The 16,897-nt window shown below is 43.7% G+C and overlaps 1 protein-coding gene across 5 annotated transcripts in view; it reads right to left on the bottom strand.

Moving 5' to 3' along the window:
- LOC118078202 (synaptotagmin-like protein 2) overlaps positions 1 to 16,897 on the bottom strand; it is a 53,765-nt gene that overhangs the window by 17,696 nt on the left and 19,172 nt on the right. For 3 of the 5 annotated variants that reach the window (XM_035101960.3, XM_035101955.3, XM_035101956.3), the window contains 3 exons: positions 16,561 to 16,712; positions 5,898 to 5,997; positions 355 to 448 (listed from right to left, as the gene is read on the bottom strand). In XM_035101960.3, coding sequence (XP_034957851.2) covers positions 355 to 448; positions 5,898 to 5,997; positions 16,561 to 16,712 — 346 coding nt within the window. The remainder of the gene's footprint in view (positions 1 to 354; positions 449 to 5,897; positions 5,998 to 16,560; positions 16,713 to 16,897) is intronic. The other 2 variants (XM_088664614.1, XM_035101961.3) reach the window with 1 other exon arrangement.

Raw genomic sequence — 16,897 nt, 5'->3', positions numbered from 1 at the left:
CCCACTGTGCTTTGGAAGCTCCACCTTGGGACCAGAAAAGAAAACCTGCCTTCCCTGAATCTGCGTACCGCCTCCCCATCTAAGCCACTGGCCATCAACACACCTTGTGACAGCAGATTCCATACGTTCTGAATCCTTTATGCCAGATGTGGGGAACCTTTGGCCCTCCAAGTGTTGCTGAACTAACACCAGCCCTATCAAGTATGGTCAATGGCCATGAATGATGGGAGCTGCAGCAGGTTCAACAAGGTTCCCCATCCCTACCTACCGGTATGTTAAAGAGGACTTTCGTTTGCCTGTTCTAGAACTACAGCTGCCAGTCAATGCCAATCCCACTTCCATTGGACACACTACCTTTTCTGCAGAGGATGGAAGAGTAGACAACCTCAGTCTTGGCTTTGGTTTGGATCTGTGTCCTTCTGCTGAATCCAAAGAAGGTTCACGTGATCTGCAGAGAAAGAACAACATTTTATCACAAAGACACAAATCCTGAGATGGTGATGATGATGATGATGATGTATAGGATAATCTCATTGGATCATATATTGGTTACAACAGTATGAAAATACTAGGGACTGTGACCCTGCTTGCCTTACTCACCCCCCACCCCCACTATTTCTCCCATATTAACTCCTGGCCTAGAGCTTCCCCTTCCCACCCCATAGAACTACTAAGCTCACTTTTCACCTTCCCAGCCACGTTTCTGAAGCCACTCCTCTCATCTATTCTGCAGCCTCACTTTGCAACCATTTTTGCCTTCACACTCATGTCTCTGCCTCCCTTTCCTTTTGTGCATGCAAACCACCCTTGCAGTAACTTCATGCATCTTCCTCCTCCCACAGACTACAACTACTAAGAACCCTTTTTCACCTTCAGCCAGTGCCAGATTTATAGGCTAAGTAGGCTGAAGCCTATGGCTTCTAAATCTAGGGGGCCTCCCCAGCCCGCCCATCCTCCCAGCGGGCAGTCTCCCCTCTCCCCAAATTGCAAACCCAAGACTTCATGAGAGGGCAGGGCAAATTGGGCCCAGCAACTATGAGACTCAGAGCCAGCCAGTGGGGCACAATTTGAAACTCTGGGGCCCAACTTGAAAGTTTTTTTGTGGGGCCCTAGTTCACACTCAAAGTCTTAGAGATATAAATCCGTGTGCTAGGTCATTTTCACAAGGTCAGCAAAGCCCTTCAGAAATCAGGCCTGTTATTGAGTTCTTGTGCAAGTTCACTTCTAGATTTTTAAAGGAAAATTAGAGAAGATTTTGATGAGCCTGAGAAACAAGCAAAAGCCACCTTGCTAAATGTTTACAAAACAAGGAGACAAAGAGTGAGGGAATGGCAAAGAAATGACAGAAGTGCACCTGATGCCTTAAATGTACTTTCTTCAAGAGATAAAGTTAAGGATAAAATCCTTTATTCCTATATTCCTATATTAGATGCACTTGGAGCCAATTTAAAAAGAAGTGTACTGTGTTGCACAATGTTGCACAATTGTTTTCCATTCTTGCCATCCTGATAGCATCTAAGCAAGAAATTCAGCAAGGTGTTGAACTGTTGATGGAAGCATACCCAGAAGATATTGACCTGAAACTTACTGATGAACTTTTGCACTTTCACCTGTATGTGAGCTAAAGCCATGGGGTTACAGCAGAGCACGCTCTGTCTCATACAGACCTTTATCAAATTGTATACAAGGAAAAAATTCAGATGGCCTTTCCTAATGTGGAACCAATCTTGCAGCTATTTCTTAGCTTTATGGTCACTAACTGCTCGGGAGAGAGGAGTTTTTCAAGACTCAAAAGAATTAAAAATGAATTAAGGGCCACAATGTCTCAAGAGAGGTTGTCCGCACTGAGCATTCTGTACGTTGAAAGTGACAAACTTAGACAAACAAATTTTGATGAAGTTTTCTAATGTCCTTCAGAGGAGAAATTGAGAATTGCAGAATTTTAAATACCTATAATCATCCTTGGCTTCACTCCATTTTGTTTATAACACTCTTCCATTTTCTTCTAGTCGTGAGGGTGGGGGATTAGAAGGGGCCTCTCAAGTGGAGTAGCTTAGGGCCTCCCTTCATTTAAATCCGACCCTGCCTTCTGCTCAGTTATGAAGCCACCATCCCTTCCTCTTCTCCAGACACTTTGATGTTCCTTCTTTCATGCTTCTTCCTCCCTCTTTTTTGCAATCCCCTCTGGACTCTCCTATTCTGCAGCCACCTTTGCACCCAACCACCCCATGCTGATATACAGCATGCTACTGTGTCTTGAAAGTGAACAGAATCCTGCCAGCTTGTTCAGTTACAGAAGGTTAACGTCAGTTGATGGGTGTTGTACAAAGATGGGGGTCTGCTCATTATAAAAGTATCTCTTCTAAATTACAACAATGGATCCTGAACTTCATGTTGAAGGCAACTCACAGTACCAGGAGCAAAACAGTTTTTGTGCAAAGGTGCTTTGGAATATTTGAGGCTAATACAACAGAGCCTTTCCTGGCTCACTTCTCACAGTAGTCAAACCTTGTCTTAAACTGCCACTCACACACACACCCCCGCCCCAAATTCACTCTACTCACACCTCTGCCATTGTTTAAAATCACCACTTCCCCCACTGCTCAGTTTCCTTTATTGAAACCTCCACTGTTGTCTAAAACCTGCCTTCTCTTCTGCTCCCCTCCCCCTGCCTGACTTCATGCAAATACAGGATTGTGATGCAGCCCTACGAATCCTCCAATGGGAGCTGAGTGATGACATTCTGACACGGACAAGATTGAAATAAGTAAAAACAATTTACAGCCAGAAGAATAGAGGAGGTCCTAAATCATATAATAATATGAGGTGTCAAAGGCCAAGATACAAACAATGTTGTTCAATGAAGATGCTGGGTGCTGTTACTTTTGCTGGTTGAGTGGGTGTGTTGTGTGTCAACATGGGGTCTATCACAAGGTATATCACATGTAGTGTATCACCGAGTCAGACTATTGGTCCATCTGGCTCAATACTGTCTACAGTGACCAGCAGCATCTTGCCAAGCTAGGAAGGTGTCTTATACTGAGGCAGTTCACTGGTACATCGGTATTGTCTACAATGCCTGGCAACAGCTCTCCAGGGTTTCAGACAGGTTCCCGGTTCTACATAGAGCTGTCAAGGATTGAACCTGAGACCTTCTATATGCAAAGCTATGCCCCTTTGTTAGAAACAACAAGGTTCAAAATTTGAACAAAAATAAAATAAAATACACAAAACATAAAAAACACCAGCTTCTACTGGTGGGGGACAACCAATCATCAATATGGAGAGTCACTAAAACAAAGCTTGTCCCAGCAGGATCAAATTCCATCCAACACCCGGGTGAAAAGGTTTTTAATGTGGCACCAAAAATATGTTGGTGTCAGGCAGGCCTCATTTAGAAGATAATGCTTCTGGCAGTGGTTACAAGGCTTCAAGTAACAGGCAGCACAAAAATAGTGGGAGCTTATAACAAACTTCTCTTGTGTTTGTTCATCACTTTAAAAAGTTGCATTCAAGCACATTATAAACTGCATTTCTGTCTTACAAACAGAGAGAGACACCAACAGCAAGAAAGAGGCTCATAAGCACTTTAAGTGCCATTGGTGAAATAGTTCCTTACTCTGCTTCCAGTCTGCCTTCTCTGAATGTTTTGGATCTTGGGAGCAGCCAGATGTGAAGGAGTTGACTCCTTAGCAGGGGACAGTCTGGACTAGTTGGTTGAGGCCAGACATAGTCAAATCAGGACTGGCCCCCCAATGTTTCTCCATCAGCTGATTGAATTTCAAAATACTTCACCCTGCACTAACTGGCAAAAAAGACCAATTTGCAAAAAGGAAGCAGTTACAGCCTTAAATAAACAGTTTGGCAAATGGCATCCACCTGTTTCAGCACCTCAGCTGCTAGTGCCTGTTTAATGATTAACATTTGGTTGGAATTGTTGTATTTGCAATTGACAAAATGGGGAAGCAATCAACAGAAAATTCCTTGCATGGTTTATTTTTAGCTTTCAAATAGCTGAAAGTAGCTGTGACTATCCCCCAAGTCTTCAACGGGTAGATGTCTTCTGAACATAACAGCAAACCATGAGCCTTGTGGCTGGATCAGGCCAAAGGCCCATCTGTTCAGCATCCTGCTCCCACAGTGCCCAACCTTTGGGAAGCCTGCAAACAGGACCTGACAGTCTGCAGGTTCAAACCTAAGTTCAGAGCATGGATTAAGGAGGCCCATTTTTACTGTGAATAGCCAGGAAAAGTGGCAAGACTTTCAAAAACAAAGCTAGGAGGAGGAGGTTTTCTATAGTGCTTGATTGCAAAACTTCATATGTTAGAGCAAGGATATCCACCCTTCCTGGGCCTAGGGGCACATTTGGAAATCAGAGGAACTGTTGTGGACTCGTGCAAGTTACTCCCTTCACAGAAGAAACACCAATGATGCTGAGGAACCCCCACCAAAAAACACAACAGACAAAACTACATCCTCCCGCCCAAAAGAACTGGCATGCCCTCACCCCAAAACGGACCACCCCTCATCAACCAAACACAAAAGCCTTCATTTAAAAAGAAATGAATGGGTGGCACAAGGTGCCCTGGTGGGCTCAAAGGAGGGTATCTGAGGACATGGTGGTACCCATGTGCTCCCCATTGGGGAGCCCAGTAACAGTTATACTTAATTGTAAATTTCATCATTATTGGTGTCTAATATTATCTATTATTATCTATCTAATATCTATCTAATATCTTCATCTAATATTATCTATCTGAACAATAATGGTGAAATTGACAATTAGTTTTCTTCCTTCCTTTTTTAAACAGAAAAGAAGTAAAAATAAATAAATCCCCAGAACTTTCTCAGAATTATATTAGGAAATAATCTTGATTTGATAAGTACATAACCAGACACTTATTAGGGAAGAGAGATAATGGGCTTTAAATATACCTTACTTGCTATCAAAAGGCACTGGCAGTTCAGTTAAAGAGGATGGTCCTAAAGTATTTAAAACATAATAGCTTTTCCTGCTGTTCATACAAGATGACAACAGACTTGCCAGGCCAGGCAACTGTGAGGTCTTGAAGTGCTGGCCTCTGAACTTCAATGCTTCGACCTTCTGGTGGAGACCTATGGGAAAGACCTTAACTGCAAGCCTTCTTTGGGTGTTCTCACTGATGCCAGATCAATTTTGGACCTTCTCAGACCAATGTGGTGCCACTTGTCTCCTTTTTCTAAGTATGTGTAATTTCACTGGCTAGCACAGGGGTTCCCAAATTGTGGTCCATGGCCCACTGCTTCATTTGTGGAGTCTGCAGTGTGTATGTCTGTGAACAAAACCTACCCATTTGAATCCTATGGAATTCAAATTAAAATACAATATGTACGAAATAATTTTAAATGTGATTGTGGGGGGGGGTATTGGTTTGTTTTTGTTTTATTGCGTGTTTTGTATTCTCATTTAGTGTTTTTTCTGTTGTGAACTGCCCTGGGGTCTTTGGATGAAGGGTGGTAAACAAATTTAATTAATATTAATATTAATAATATGCACTTTGAAATGATTCCGATTCTAGCACATCACATCACAATTGCTGCAGTAGGCAAAAAGGAACCCCCCCATTAAGTGGTCCACCAAGATCCTCAACAATTTTCAAGTGGTTTGTGGGTGGGTGGGTGGGGAGAGCTTGGGAAGCATTGGACTAGCATACACCCCTTGTTGCTTTTGACTTTCTGTGTTGCCTTCTCCCCCCCCCCAAAAAATCTATATTTAAATTGCAGGTGCTTGGGGCAAAGACCTCCCTTTTGACGGTCAGTGCTCAACAAGCAATATCACACCAATTCCTTGACTGTGACAGTTTTCGTTGACAATGAGTTCCATGTGTGTACCGGTAGTTCTCTTTTGTTAATATTACCTTTCTTCTTCTGAGATAGCGGAAGACAAAACTGTTGCTTCTGGTGGTAAGGATGATTCCCTGTCTTCCGGACTCTCTGGGACATGTTCATTACTCTCACCTGTTAGAAAGGAGTCAGTGAGATTGAATCAATTATTTTTTTAATGCTGATGGCTGCTATAGTTTCTGTGGTATTTTACATAAGAAAGAGTTTTCTGTATGATTAATGCCAAGCTAAGGCACCTGGCTTCCCCCCAAGAATCCCGGGAGATGTTGTTTATCCCCATAGCTACAATTCCCAGCACCCTTAACAAACTAGTTCCCAGGATTCTGGAGCTAGAACTGGGATTCTGTGAGCAACTGCCCCATATTGAAGTGTGGAGCAACTTCCTGCACAGTGAAGTATTCTCATGCTCTGCACTGGCCCTGCCCACCTGGGCTGGGCATTGGGCCCTTCTAGACAGGGAGAACTATGTAAGACTTCCTGTCTGGGCTGGAACCTTGCTTGAGCAACTGTGGTCTTCCTGAGTAGGACTTTATTTGGTTTAGTGCCTGGCTTAGTTCCTCCATACGGAGTACTGCTAGATTCTGCCCCCTCCCACTGGCTCTGACCCAACTCCAAGCACACAGCTCCTAGCTCCAGCTATGGCTCAGGCTTAAAACAACAGCAATGGCTGAAAGGACTGGAGGAATGTGCTGATGTTCAGGGAGCAGGGGAGTTATTTGTTCAAGGAAGCAGTGATTGGTGGCAACACTTCAGTGTATGGCAGCTACGTGGGAGGGGGCAGGGACACAGATATCAACTGGGGAGTGGGTGGCATATGACCCTTGCAGATCAGCTTTGTGAAAACTGCCTTACAGGGTTCAGCCATAACCAGAGGCACAGACCACCTTTTTCCCTAGGTTGGCAAGCTAACAAACCCAGCTTGAAAGTTAATCAGGACGTGGCAGAGAGCTGTCAATGAAATTAATCCACTCCAGGATTTTAAGGTAGCTACTTCCTGTTTTGAGTCAAAGTCTTCTGATCTTAGCAAACACAGGAGGAGGCGAAGAGAGCTAATAAAAGTAGGACCCCCCCTTTGTTTGCTCTGGCACAGGAAGAAGCAGTGAGTTGAGAGTTGTGTTGTACCTACCAGATGAAAGAAAAACAATGCAGTTCACACAAATATTTAAGGGAACATGGAGGCATCAAAACTACTCAGGTAGGTGCCAACTGGATGTTTGGCAGTAGACCAGGGGTAGGGAAACTTCAGCCAAATGTGGACCTCCAAGCCTTCCATCTGACCCTCAGGACTCTCCCCAGTATACACATCCCATCCACCCCAGACCATAGCTGCCAAGTTTTCCCTTTTCTCGCAAGGAAGCCTATTCAGCATAAGGGAATTTCCCTTAAAAAAAGGGAGAACTTGGCAGCTATGCCCCAGACACACCCCTCAACCCCCCTGTTGCATGCCCTCCTTGAGTGTTTTTGCCTGTCTGGAACTGGTCCTAGAACTCTTGTTTGCCTGCAAGGAGGATGGAGAAGAGTGTGTGTAGAAAAGGGGTGGGAAACACTGTTCAGTCTGAGGGCTGCATTCCACTCCGGGCAACCTACTGAGGGCCACATGCCAGTGGTGGGTGGGGCCAGTGTGAGCAGAGCAATCCCTGTAAATTTTACCTTTAAACTACACACACACACACACACACACACACACACACACACAATACTTTCTATCCTCCACCCAACCAAGCAAAAGGCATTATTAGAATTCAGGGATACATTTCATCCAGGCAGAAACACTTGGGGTTCAAAGCAGAGCCAGTGAGAAGCATGGTCGAAAGCTGTGAAATGAAGCTGCGAAATGCACCTCTGTCAGAAGGGATTTCCACAGCTTAGGGGCAGCCACAGAGAATGCTCTTTCCTGGGTCACCACCTTCTGAGTTTCTGAGGATGGAGGAACAACCAAAAAGGCCTCCTCTACCGATCTTAGCACCTGAGAGTATATATGGAGGGAAGGAGGCAGTCTTTGGGGACTGAGTCGTTTAGGGCTTTAAACACTAAGATGCACACCTTGAATTAAATGCATTGGTGCAGTTGCTATGTTCTTTGGCAAGAGTGCTTTACTCAGGTCAGCTATGTCTTACCAGTTAAGAGATTTCAAATATGCAAACTTGATTTATTGCTATTATTTATTATTCTGCATCTTTTCCAAGACACAATGGGCAGGTTGCTAGTGGTGCTAATAAAATTAGCAATTAACCATCATAAAAACTATTCATAAACACTGAAGTCAGCCCACCCCTGTGTAAATACTCAATGCGTCTAGACTGGTTTACACCACACCAATCAAAAATGTGCCACTGATCTTGCATTGCACAATATTTGTCCTTTACTGTAACTTTCCTCCCTGGGGTCATTACAGAACTAAAACGCCCACAACTCACCGGATCAGCAACACATCGGGAAAACTTTAAAGCATATCAGGTTGGAGATGAGAAGGATTTTCCTTTTATGGTAAGTTTTGTATCTAAAAGCATTTCCACGAGCTATTTTGCTTGTTTAAAGAAGGTGCTTTCAGAATACTAAACTTGCCTTAGGAAATAGTGTCATAGAAGGAAGACAGCTAGAATGAAATGGCAAGTGACACTCTGGCTCACAGTTGCCCAACCAGTTTAACTTGCTTAGTTCTTTGTTGTGTTAAAGGTCCAGCTCTTCAAAAACTATACAGTATCCTCTTTAACAATTTTAGTATCCAGTTGAAACTGAGGCCTGATGAACAGTAGAACTTTAGAGATGCTTCATTCCAAGTAATTCAAGTTGCATTTACTATTTTTGTTATGCTCTGTCAACTTCAAATTCTAAAAGTATGTAGGGAACAGTGGTGAAATAGTAAGAGGATAGAGCTGGTGTGCCATATGGTTCCTAAACTAGCCTGCTGTCTTCACGTAGGGTGGAAGACCCTGCCCCATTGCCAGTGATGAAATAAGACTGAACAATAATTACTATGAAAGCTGTTAAGCTTTGTTTTTTAAAAAAATGAAATGCCATTGCACCACTGGGCAAACAGAAGGGCTGGGGATTCAAATGCAACATTTGCTGCAGTTTAGTTTGACAGTAAAATCCCTTCAAGTGACCTTTGGGTTATTATCAGTGATGTGACAAAGAAAATGCTATTGACCTTGAAAAGAGCTGCATTCCTATCTGCTGAGCTATTTAAACGTGGAAAAAGTTCAGGATGACTTCATTTAAGTACACTTAATATCTGAATGAAACTTTTCATGCAGCCTAACTACCGGTATCCATTTCTGAGCACAACATGGTTGGGACCTGACTACCTGAAGGAATGAATGAATACCTATTCCCACATCAACCAAGGTCAGGGATTAGCAGTTTTGGTTTGCCTCATTTCTGCATCTGTTTCTAAAGGTCACACACATTTTTACGTTCCTTTCTCCTAACATACATACAAGAAATTTTCTCCAGTACCGTGGTACCTCAGGTTACAAACACCTCAGGTTACAAACACTTCAGGTTACAGACTCTGCTAACCCGGAAATAGTACCTCGGGTGAGAACTTTGCCCGAGGATGAGAACTGAGAACTGAAATCGTTTGACAGTGACAGCAGGAGGCCCCATTAGCTAAAGTAGTACCTCAGGTTAAGAACGGTTTCAGGTTACGAACGGACCTCTGGAACGAATTAAGTTTGTAACCCGGTGTACCACTGTATAATGCACTTTTTGTATGTTGTTGTTTTCACATATATTCATTTTGATGCATACTTTTTCATAATTATGATGTTATGCACACATTTGTGGTTAGCGAACTGGATTGATTTGCACTTTCCTTCTAAATTTGTAGTTCTCCAAGTTTTGCAATGCAGTTCACCAGCAAGATGTGTGCAGAAATGCATGTTCTAGGGTAAAATGCACTATATTAGGCAAAACTGCTATTCTTCTAACATTGCTACAATTCCCAGAGGTTCCTGGGAAGAGGAATTGATTATTAAACCACTCTGGGAATTAGAACTCTGTGAGGAGAACAGGGATCTTCTAACAACTCTCAGAACTTTTAATAACACAAATGGTTGGGTTTATTTTTGTCCCACTTTTGTTGTGCTGCAGCCTCTCTGAACAGGAATAATCTAGTTGCCCTGAGGAAGCATAAAAAACAAAACAAAAGCAGAATATTCATCACTAATGCTCTATTACTGCGTCCAGAATGTATTGCAAAATACATAAAGGTAAAGGTAAAGGGACCCCTGACCATTAGGTCCAGTCGTGACCGACTCTGGGGTTGCAGCGCTTATCTTGCGTTATTGGCCGAGGGAGCCGGCATACCCGCTTGGAGCGGGTATTTATCTACTTGCACTTTGACATGCTTTCGAACTGCTAGGTTGGCAGGAGCAGGGACCGAGCAACGGGAGCTCACCCCGTCGCAGGGATTCGAACCGCCGACCTTCTGATCGGCAAGCCCTAGGCTCTGTGGTTTAACCCACAGCGCCACCTGCGTCCCTGCAAAATACATGCATATCATTAATTTGCCCTGAAGTTTGTGCAATACTTGGATGGAGCAGGAGGGAGAGAGATTGTTACCTGCCACCACAATCTCTGACAGGTGAGAGATTCCAGGGGTTCCAAGCGCTTACACCGGGTTCAGTTTCCGTGGAATGAGGGTCAGTGGAGACTGTGGTATCTTTAGGATATATGGTTTATTTACACACACACACACACACACACACACACACACACACACACACATACAAACTAAACTGAGCCTACAATGGAGGGGCTCACAGCATTAACACGCCAAGAGAGCCTTGCTTCTCTCAAAGTTTCAGCCTTTTAATCAAACATAAATCAAACACAGTTCAGTCTCTCTGGCTTCTGCCTGCTTCTAGCTCAGCTAACACCCACACACTGGCCCCTGAACTTCAATATACTAACCAGGTGTGTGTGTGTAAAGCCCACCCATTAGCCTGTGATTATGGCGTTTAATTGCTCAGACCAACAGTAATTGCTTAGATGAAGGGACTAATGACAGTACTTAGCTGGTAAGCTATGGCCATTATCTCGCAAAGGAACTTGTTCCACTAGTTCAAAAATAGACTCCTCCATTAGCAGTAGATTTTAATCCATGCTGGATCCAGGACCATGCAAACTGCCCCCTCAAATGAACTATATATGTGTGAGAGAGTGAAAGTGAGTGAGAAAAGTTAGGTGAGATGTTGGACAACACTTCTTTCAGTTACAATATTTCAGTTTTATTATGTATGTAAACTTCATATATGCACACAAGCAGTAGTTGACAACAGATTGCAGGTAGGGTGGAGGGCTCAATTCACATACTGTGTACATCCAGAAAATCCATAGCTCTGAAGTAAACCCTGACAGCAAAAGCCAGAATTTGTCTCCACTTCCAGCCAGGAAGCGGTCTAAATTTGCACCTTTATGTAAAAAGTAAAATGTGCAACTATTGTGCAACTTTGTGCTAAGGGGCTGAATCCTGGATCTTTTAAGTATCTAGCATCACTGTGATACCAGGTTGTTGCCATTGTTAGTATCCGTCTTGTCTCAGGAAACAATGGAGGAGGGAAGTCAAATCGCTGGAGTCACAGTGCCTGCTGTGGCTGTAGAAACTGATACGGAAGAGACATATTTTGTTGCAGCTGGGGGAGATGGTGGCCAGTTATACTACTCCAGATGCACCATGGCCTTTCTTTTCTCTGTGCTCCTTCCAGTGGCCATTCCTCCTCTGGTCACCACTATGGATGCACAACATGCCTGTCTCCAGGCACTGTGGTTGTCTGCAAGCGATTCCCATACGGCGGGGTTAATGTTGCCAGCCTTCATGCCATGCTTGCAGACATCTTTGTAACACAGAGTTGGTCTTCCAGTTTGGCTTGGGGCCAGCAGCCAGCTCCCTGTAGAGCATGTCTTTGGGGATCTTGGCATCTTCTATTTTGTGGACATAACCAAGCCAGAGTAGACATCGTTGACAGGAGTGTGAACCTGCTGGGACTGTGGGCTTTGGAGAGCACATCTTTGTTTGAAACTCTGTCCTGCCATGTGATACCTCAAATCCTCCTGATGCAGCACATGTGAAAGGCATTGAGGCACCGCTTCTGATGGTTATAAGTTGTCCATGACTCACTTCTATAAAGCAGGGTGCTCAACACGCAAGCCTGGTAGACCTTCATCTTAGTATTAACATCACATTCTCCCATGCCCTTTTGGAGAGGAAACCCATAGCCATAGCTGCCTTGCCAATATGCTTGTCCAACTCATCATCAATGGAGGGGTTGCTGGTTGTGATGAAACCCACGGAAGACAAAATCATCTACCACCCCATCAAGTGTGTGGTCACCAATGCTGATGCATGGAGTGCTAGTGGCGTCCTGAACCTAGATGTTGGTCTTTGTCAGACAGAAGGTAAAACTGACCTCCCTGCAGACTTGGGCAAAACAGCTGATGAGTCTCTGCAGGGCTTCCTTGGAGTGCACTGTCAAGGCTGCAACATCTGCAAAGAATAAGGATAAGGACCCACCACACTTTTGTCATGGTGCAGAAACATGCCCTGTTGCTCCTTGAATGAAAGTACATACCATCTTCAATTGAGCTGAAGCATAGGAGAACACTAGGGAGAAGAATATGCCAAAGAGAACTGGGGTGAGAACATAGCCCCGTTTAACACTGCTCTTTATAGGGAAGGGATCAAAGGATGAATGGACGTTATCATGGATGGTGCTGTGCATGTTCTCCTGGAAGGACACAATCTTCTTGTGCAGCTTAGGTGGGCACCCTAGCTTGTTGAGCAGTGTGAAGGGTATTTCTCGGCTGGTGAGGTCATAGGCCTTCGTCAGGTCTATGAAGGCGTCTCTGCTGTCTGCATTTATCCTGCAGAGGCCTACATCTCCCTGGCTTCAGAGGAACTTGATTTTATTGTGAGTCAGAACCTACAAAATGAAATACTCCTACAAGCCTCTCCTTGAGTTTCTTGGAGGGAAGGTGGAGTATAAATAACACACATTTCCTCATTGCGAAAAAGGCAAATGAAGATAGATGCTGGAAAATAGAACTACTGTACATCATGTGTAGACAAGATTCCCACAGCGCACAATATGCTATGGGAGAACAGGGCAAAAAGTAGTATCCTCCCTAAAACCTCCCTCCAGAGTACTTAGCAGGGCTCTAGATTCCTGGAATCAACACCTAACCTTTTTCAGATTCTGCTGTGTTCCATCCTCACTAAAAAGAAAGAAAATGAATTTGTCTGGAGGCTGGGCAGCGTTGCTCAGCAGTCCTGTAATATTCCAGCCAAGGCTTAATTGGTCTGCCTCTGTGATCATATGAATCATCCCAAAGTGTTATTACCCACCAGTGCACCCTGATAGCAAAGAGCCAAATACAGGTTGGCGGGATTTGGATTCAAGCCCAGCTTTAATGAACTACCTCACAAAAGCTCCGTCAGGTCGGATTTGTTCTCTTTCAGAAAGTGCTGTGTGTTTCCAAGCAAAGTACAAGGCAATAACCCCCTCTTTCTTTTTTGCTGGAAAAAAGGCAAGGTCCCAGAATGCCGCTGAGGAGTACAATACGGATCCCCTTCAGTGTTCACTTCACTTGCACTCGTTTTGCTCTCAGAAGTAGACACAGTTTGGTTCAGTGGTTAGAGCTCTGGACTAGGGCAATGGACTCCAGAGTTCAAATCCCTGTTCAGCCAGGAAGCTCTCCTAGGTCAGTTATGTAGGCCTAGCCTACATCACAATGTTGTTGTGGAGATACAGTGGTGCCTCGACGTGCAAATTTAATTCGTTCCGAAGGCACCTTCGTAGGTCGAAAAATTCGTAAGTCGAAAAGCGCCATTGGAAACGCGATTTCCCATAGGAATGCATTGGAAACGGAAAAAATCGTAAGTCGAAGCAACCCCATCTAAAAATTCGTAAGTCGAAAAAACCCTATCTACAACTGCCGCGGTTTCTGTTCAGATGTCGAGAAATTCGTAAGCGTGCGGCCATCTGCCCCACTCATAAGTCAAAAAATTCAGTTGTCGAGTCGTCCATAAGTCGAGGTACCACTGTAAAATGGGGAGGGGGAGAACCATATACACTAACTATCTTGAGTTTGTTGAAGGAATTGAAAGGTGGGATATAAATGTTGTAATAAAATCATCACCACCATCATCTATCTTCTCTATTACACTGGTATTCAAAACAGATTACATTTAGATTCAATAAGGTGACAATACTTGTGGTAAATTTTGAAGTGCATTAATGGCCCCTAGAACCATGATCTCAAAGGGAGTCCAAAAATGTAGGCAACAGTATAATAGTAGTAGTGGTAGTAACAACAACAACAACAACAACAACAACAACAACAACAACAACAACAACAACAACATTTGTACCCTGCCCATCTGATTGCCTTGCCCCAACCACTCTGGGCGGCTTCCAACATATAAAAAACGTAATAAAAAATAAACATTTTGAAACTTCCCTATACAAGGCTGCCTTCGGATATTTTCTAAAGGTTATATAGTTACTTATCTCCTTGACATCTGATGGGAGGGTGTTCCACAGGGAGGGGCTCCACTACCGAGAAGGTCCTCTGCCTAGTTTATATCCCACCCTTCCTCCCAAAGGAGCCCAGGGCAGCAAACAACAAGAGAGAAATGCTAAAAACATCTTAAAAGCACACTTCCCATACAGATGCAGAATGGGAAAGACCTCAACTTAAAAGGCTTGTTGAAAGAGGATGGTCTTCATTAGGTTCCAAAAGGACAAGAGAGATGGCACCTGTCCAATATTTAAGGAGAGGCAATTCCACCACACTAAAGGCCCAGTTCCCACACTTTGTGTAATGGACCTCCTGATAAGACGGTATCTGCAGGAGGCCCTCGCCTGTAGAATGCAGTGATCGACTGGCTATACAAGGTGAGAGATAATCTGTCAGGTATCCTTCATACACCAGCACCTTGAATGTAGCTCATGTGTTCTGTGTTGATCCATACACATACCCAAAAGTGTTTAAGGGCAAAGTAGAATACCCTATTATTAGGATTACTATGCCTGCAGTTTTATGCTTTGTTTCCTGGAAATAAAAGTCACTGAACTCATTGGGGCTTACTTCTGACTGCACAACTTATGAAACATACTGAGATTTAACCAAAGATGTTGAGCCAGCTGAAATGCCACCTTTCGCTTTAATTTAGAAATGCAAATCATCTAGAAAAAAAAGTGTTGCCGTTGACCCTGCTCATGTGAAAGCAGGAACTCTATCAAAGAGAAAACCTGAAGTATTCAGCCACTGCTTGATTGTTTTCCTCACTCTGACTTTCCATATGCTAACCTGATGCAAACAGACTTGAAAGCCTTGTTATCTCCTTTTTCACTTGCTAGAGCAGGGGTAAAGAACCTAAGGCCCAGGGGCTGGATGCGGCCTAATCACCTTCTCAATTCCCGCGGACGGTCCGGGAATCAGCGTGCTTTTACCTGAGTAGAATGTGTCCTTTTATTTAAAATGCATCTCTGGGTTATTTGTGGGGCGTGCCTGGTGTTCTAACATGAGTAAAATGTGTGCTTTTATTTAAAATGGATCTCTGGGTTATTTGTGGGGCATAGGAATTTGTTCATTCCCCCCCCCCTCCAAAATATATTCCAGCCCACCACATGGTCTGAGGGACGGTGGACTGGCCCATGGCTGAAAAAGGTTGCTGACCCCTGTGCTAGAGCAAGGAGAGCCTGTCAATTACCCTAACACTGAGGTAGATAATGTCATTACCCCTATTCCGGAAAAAAAAGTCTGCCTCCACTACACCACTGGAAAATACGAATGACTAAACTCCAAAAAATATTCCATGTGCTAAAGCACATCCAGAATATGAGAATGAAAGTTAATGCATGTTGATTTTAGCTGGAAGGTATAGGTGAGAAAGCAGGAGCAGGAATAACTGTTTCCATCTTGTTTAAAGGAACCTGACCTATATCATCCTCTTTCCTACTTTTGGGGCCAGCAAAAACCCCAAACCATTATCCAAGTGTTTGGGTTTCTAGCATAGCTGCCAAGTTATCCCTTTTTTTAAGGGATTTTCCCTTATGCTGAATAGGCTTCCTCACGAGAAAAGGGAAAACTTGGCAGCTATGGTTTCTAGAGCTGCAAATGAAGCAAACTTCAGGCACCCAAAACATCACTTTGAATTTTAAACCTTCTTGTATGTTGTTTTGAGGTTCTTTGGCCATAACAATAAATAAAGAAATAATAATGTTGATAACAATAGTAATAATAATAATAAAAGTAGTACTGTACTGTCACTATTATTACATTCTTAGTCACTTTTCTCAAAATGACCCAAGGTGACTTACAGGTAATATACCTAGCATGCTTCCTAACCACAGATTGCTATGATGACAAACTATGGTTCGTGCTCCAACAATAGGAATTAGAAATTATGAAGGTGGTTTCTGTAAGACGTGAGAAGAAAGGACATGAGCCTGTGGTGTCTTTCTGCCATCCAAACCATGGTTTAGAGCAGGGTTTCCCAAAATGGGGGGGTCTCCTGCTGTTTTTGGACTACAATTCCCATCATCCCTGACCAGTGGTCCTGCTAGCTAAGAATGATGGGAACTGTAGTCCAAAACCAGCTGAAGTTTGGGAAACACTGGTTTATAGGATCATTTGAACTGTGCCTCTGGCTTTCTATTGTGTACTTACGGTCAGAGTTGCTCTTTTTCTTTTTAATCGATGCTCGGAGTAGTTCTGAGCCTTCTAATCCCTCCTGGAAGCGCTGTGCCTTCACCTCATGGAACCATTGTCCAGTCACAAATTTCTTCTTCTTTTCATCCTTCAGCGAGCCTTCCAATCTCCTTAGCAAAAATGAAAATGAAAATCAGTGGCAGAGCCTTGCATTTACACAGTGCACAGAGGTACTCAGAGAAAACCTGCATTTTACTGCTGAACTGGAGCAAACAGCTATCTGTAGGAAACTTGATTGCCATTGCTCTGATCCAGTAGCAAAACACCTTGTTTCCCCCTCTCCCCCCAAGGAAAA

Source organism: Zootoca vivipara, chromosome Z2 (genome assembly GCF_965207765.1).
Source record: "Zootoca vivipara chromosome Z2, rZooViv2.hap1.1, whole genome shotgun sequence".
NCBI lineage: Eukaryota > Metazoa > Chordata > Lepidosauria > Squamata > Lacertidae > Zootoca > Zootoca vivipara.
Note: the sequence above shows the minus strand (reverse complement) of the source record. Positions and strands in the feature narration are given on the sequence as shown.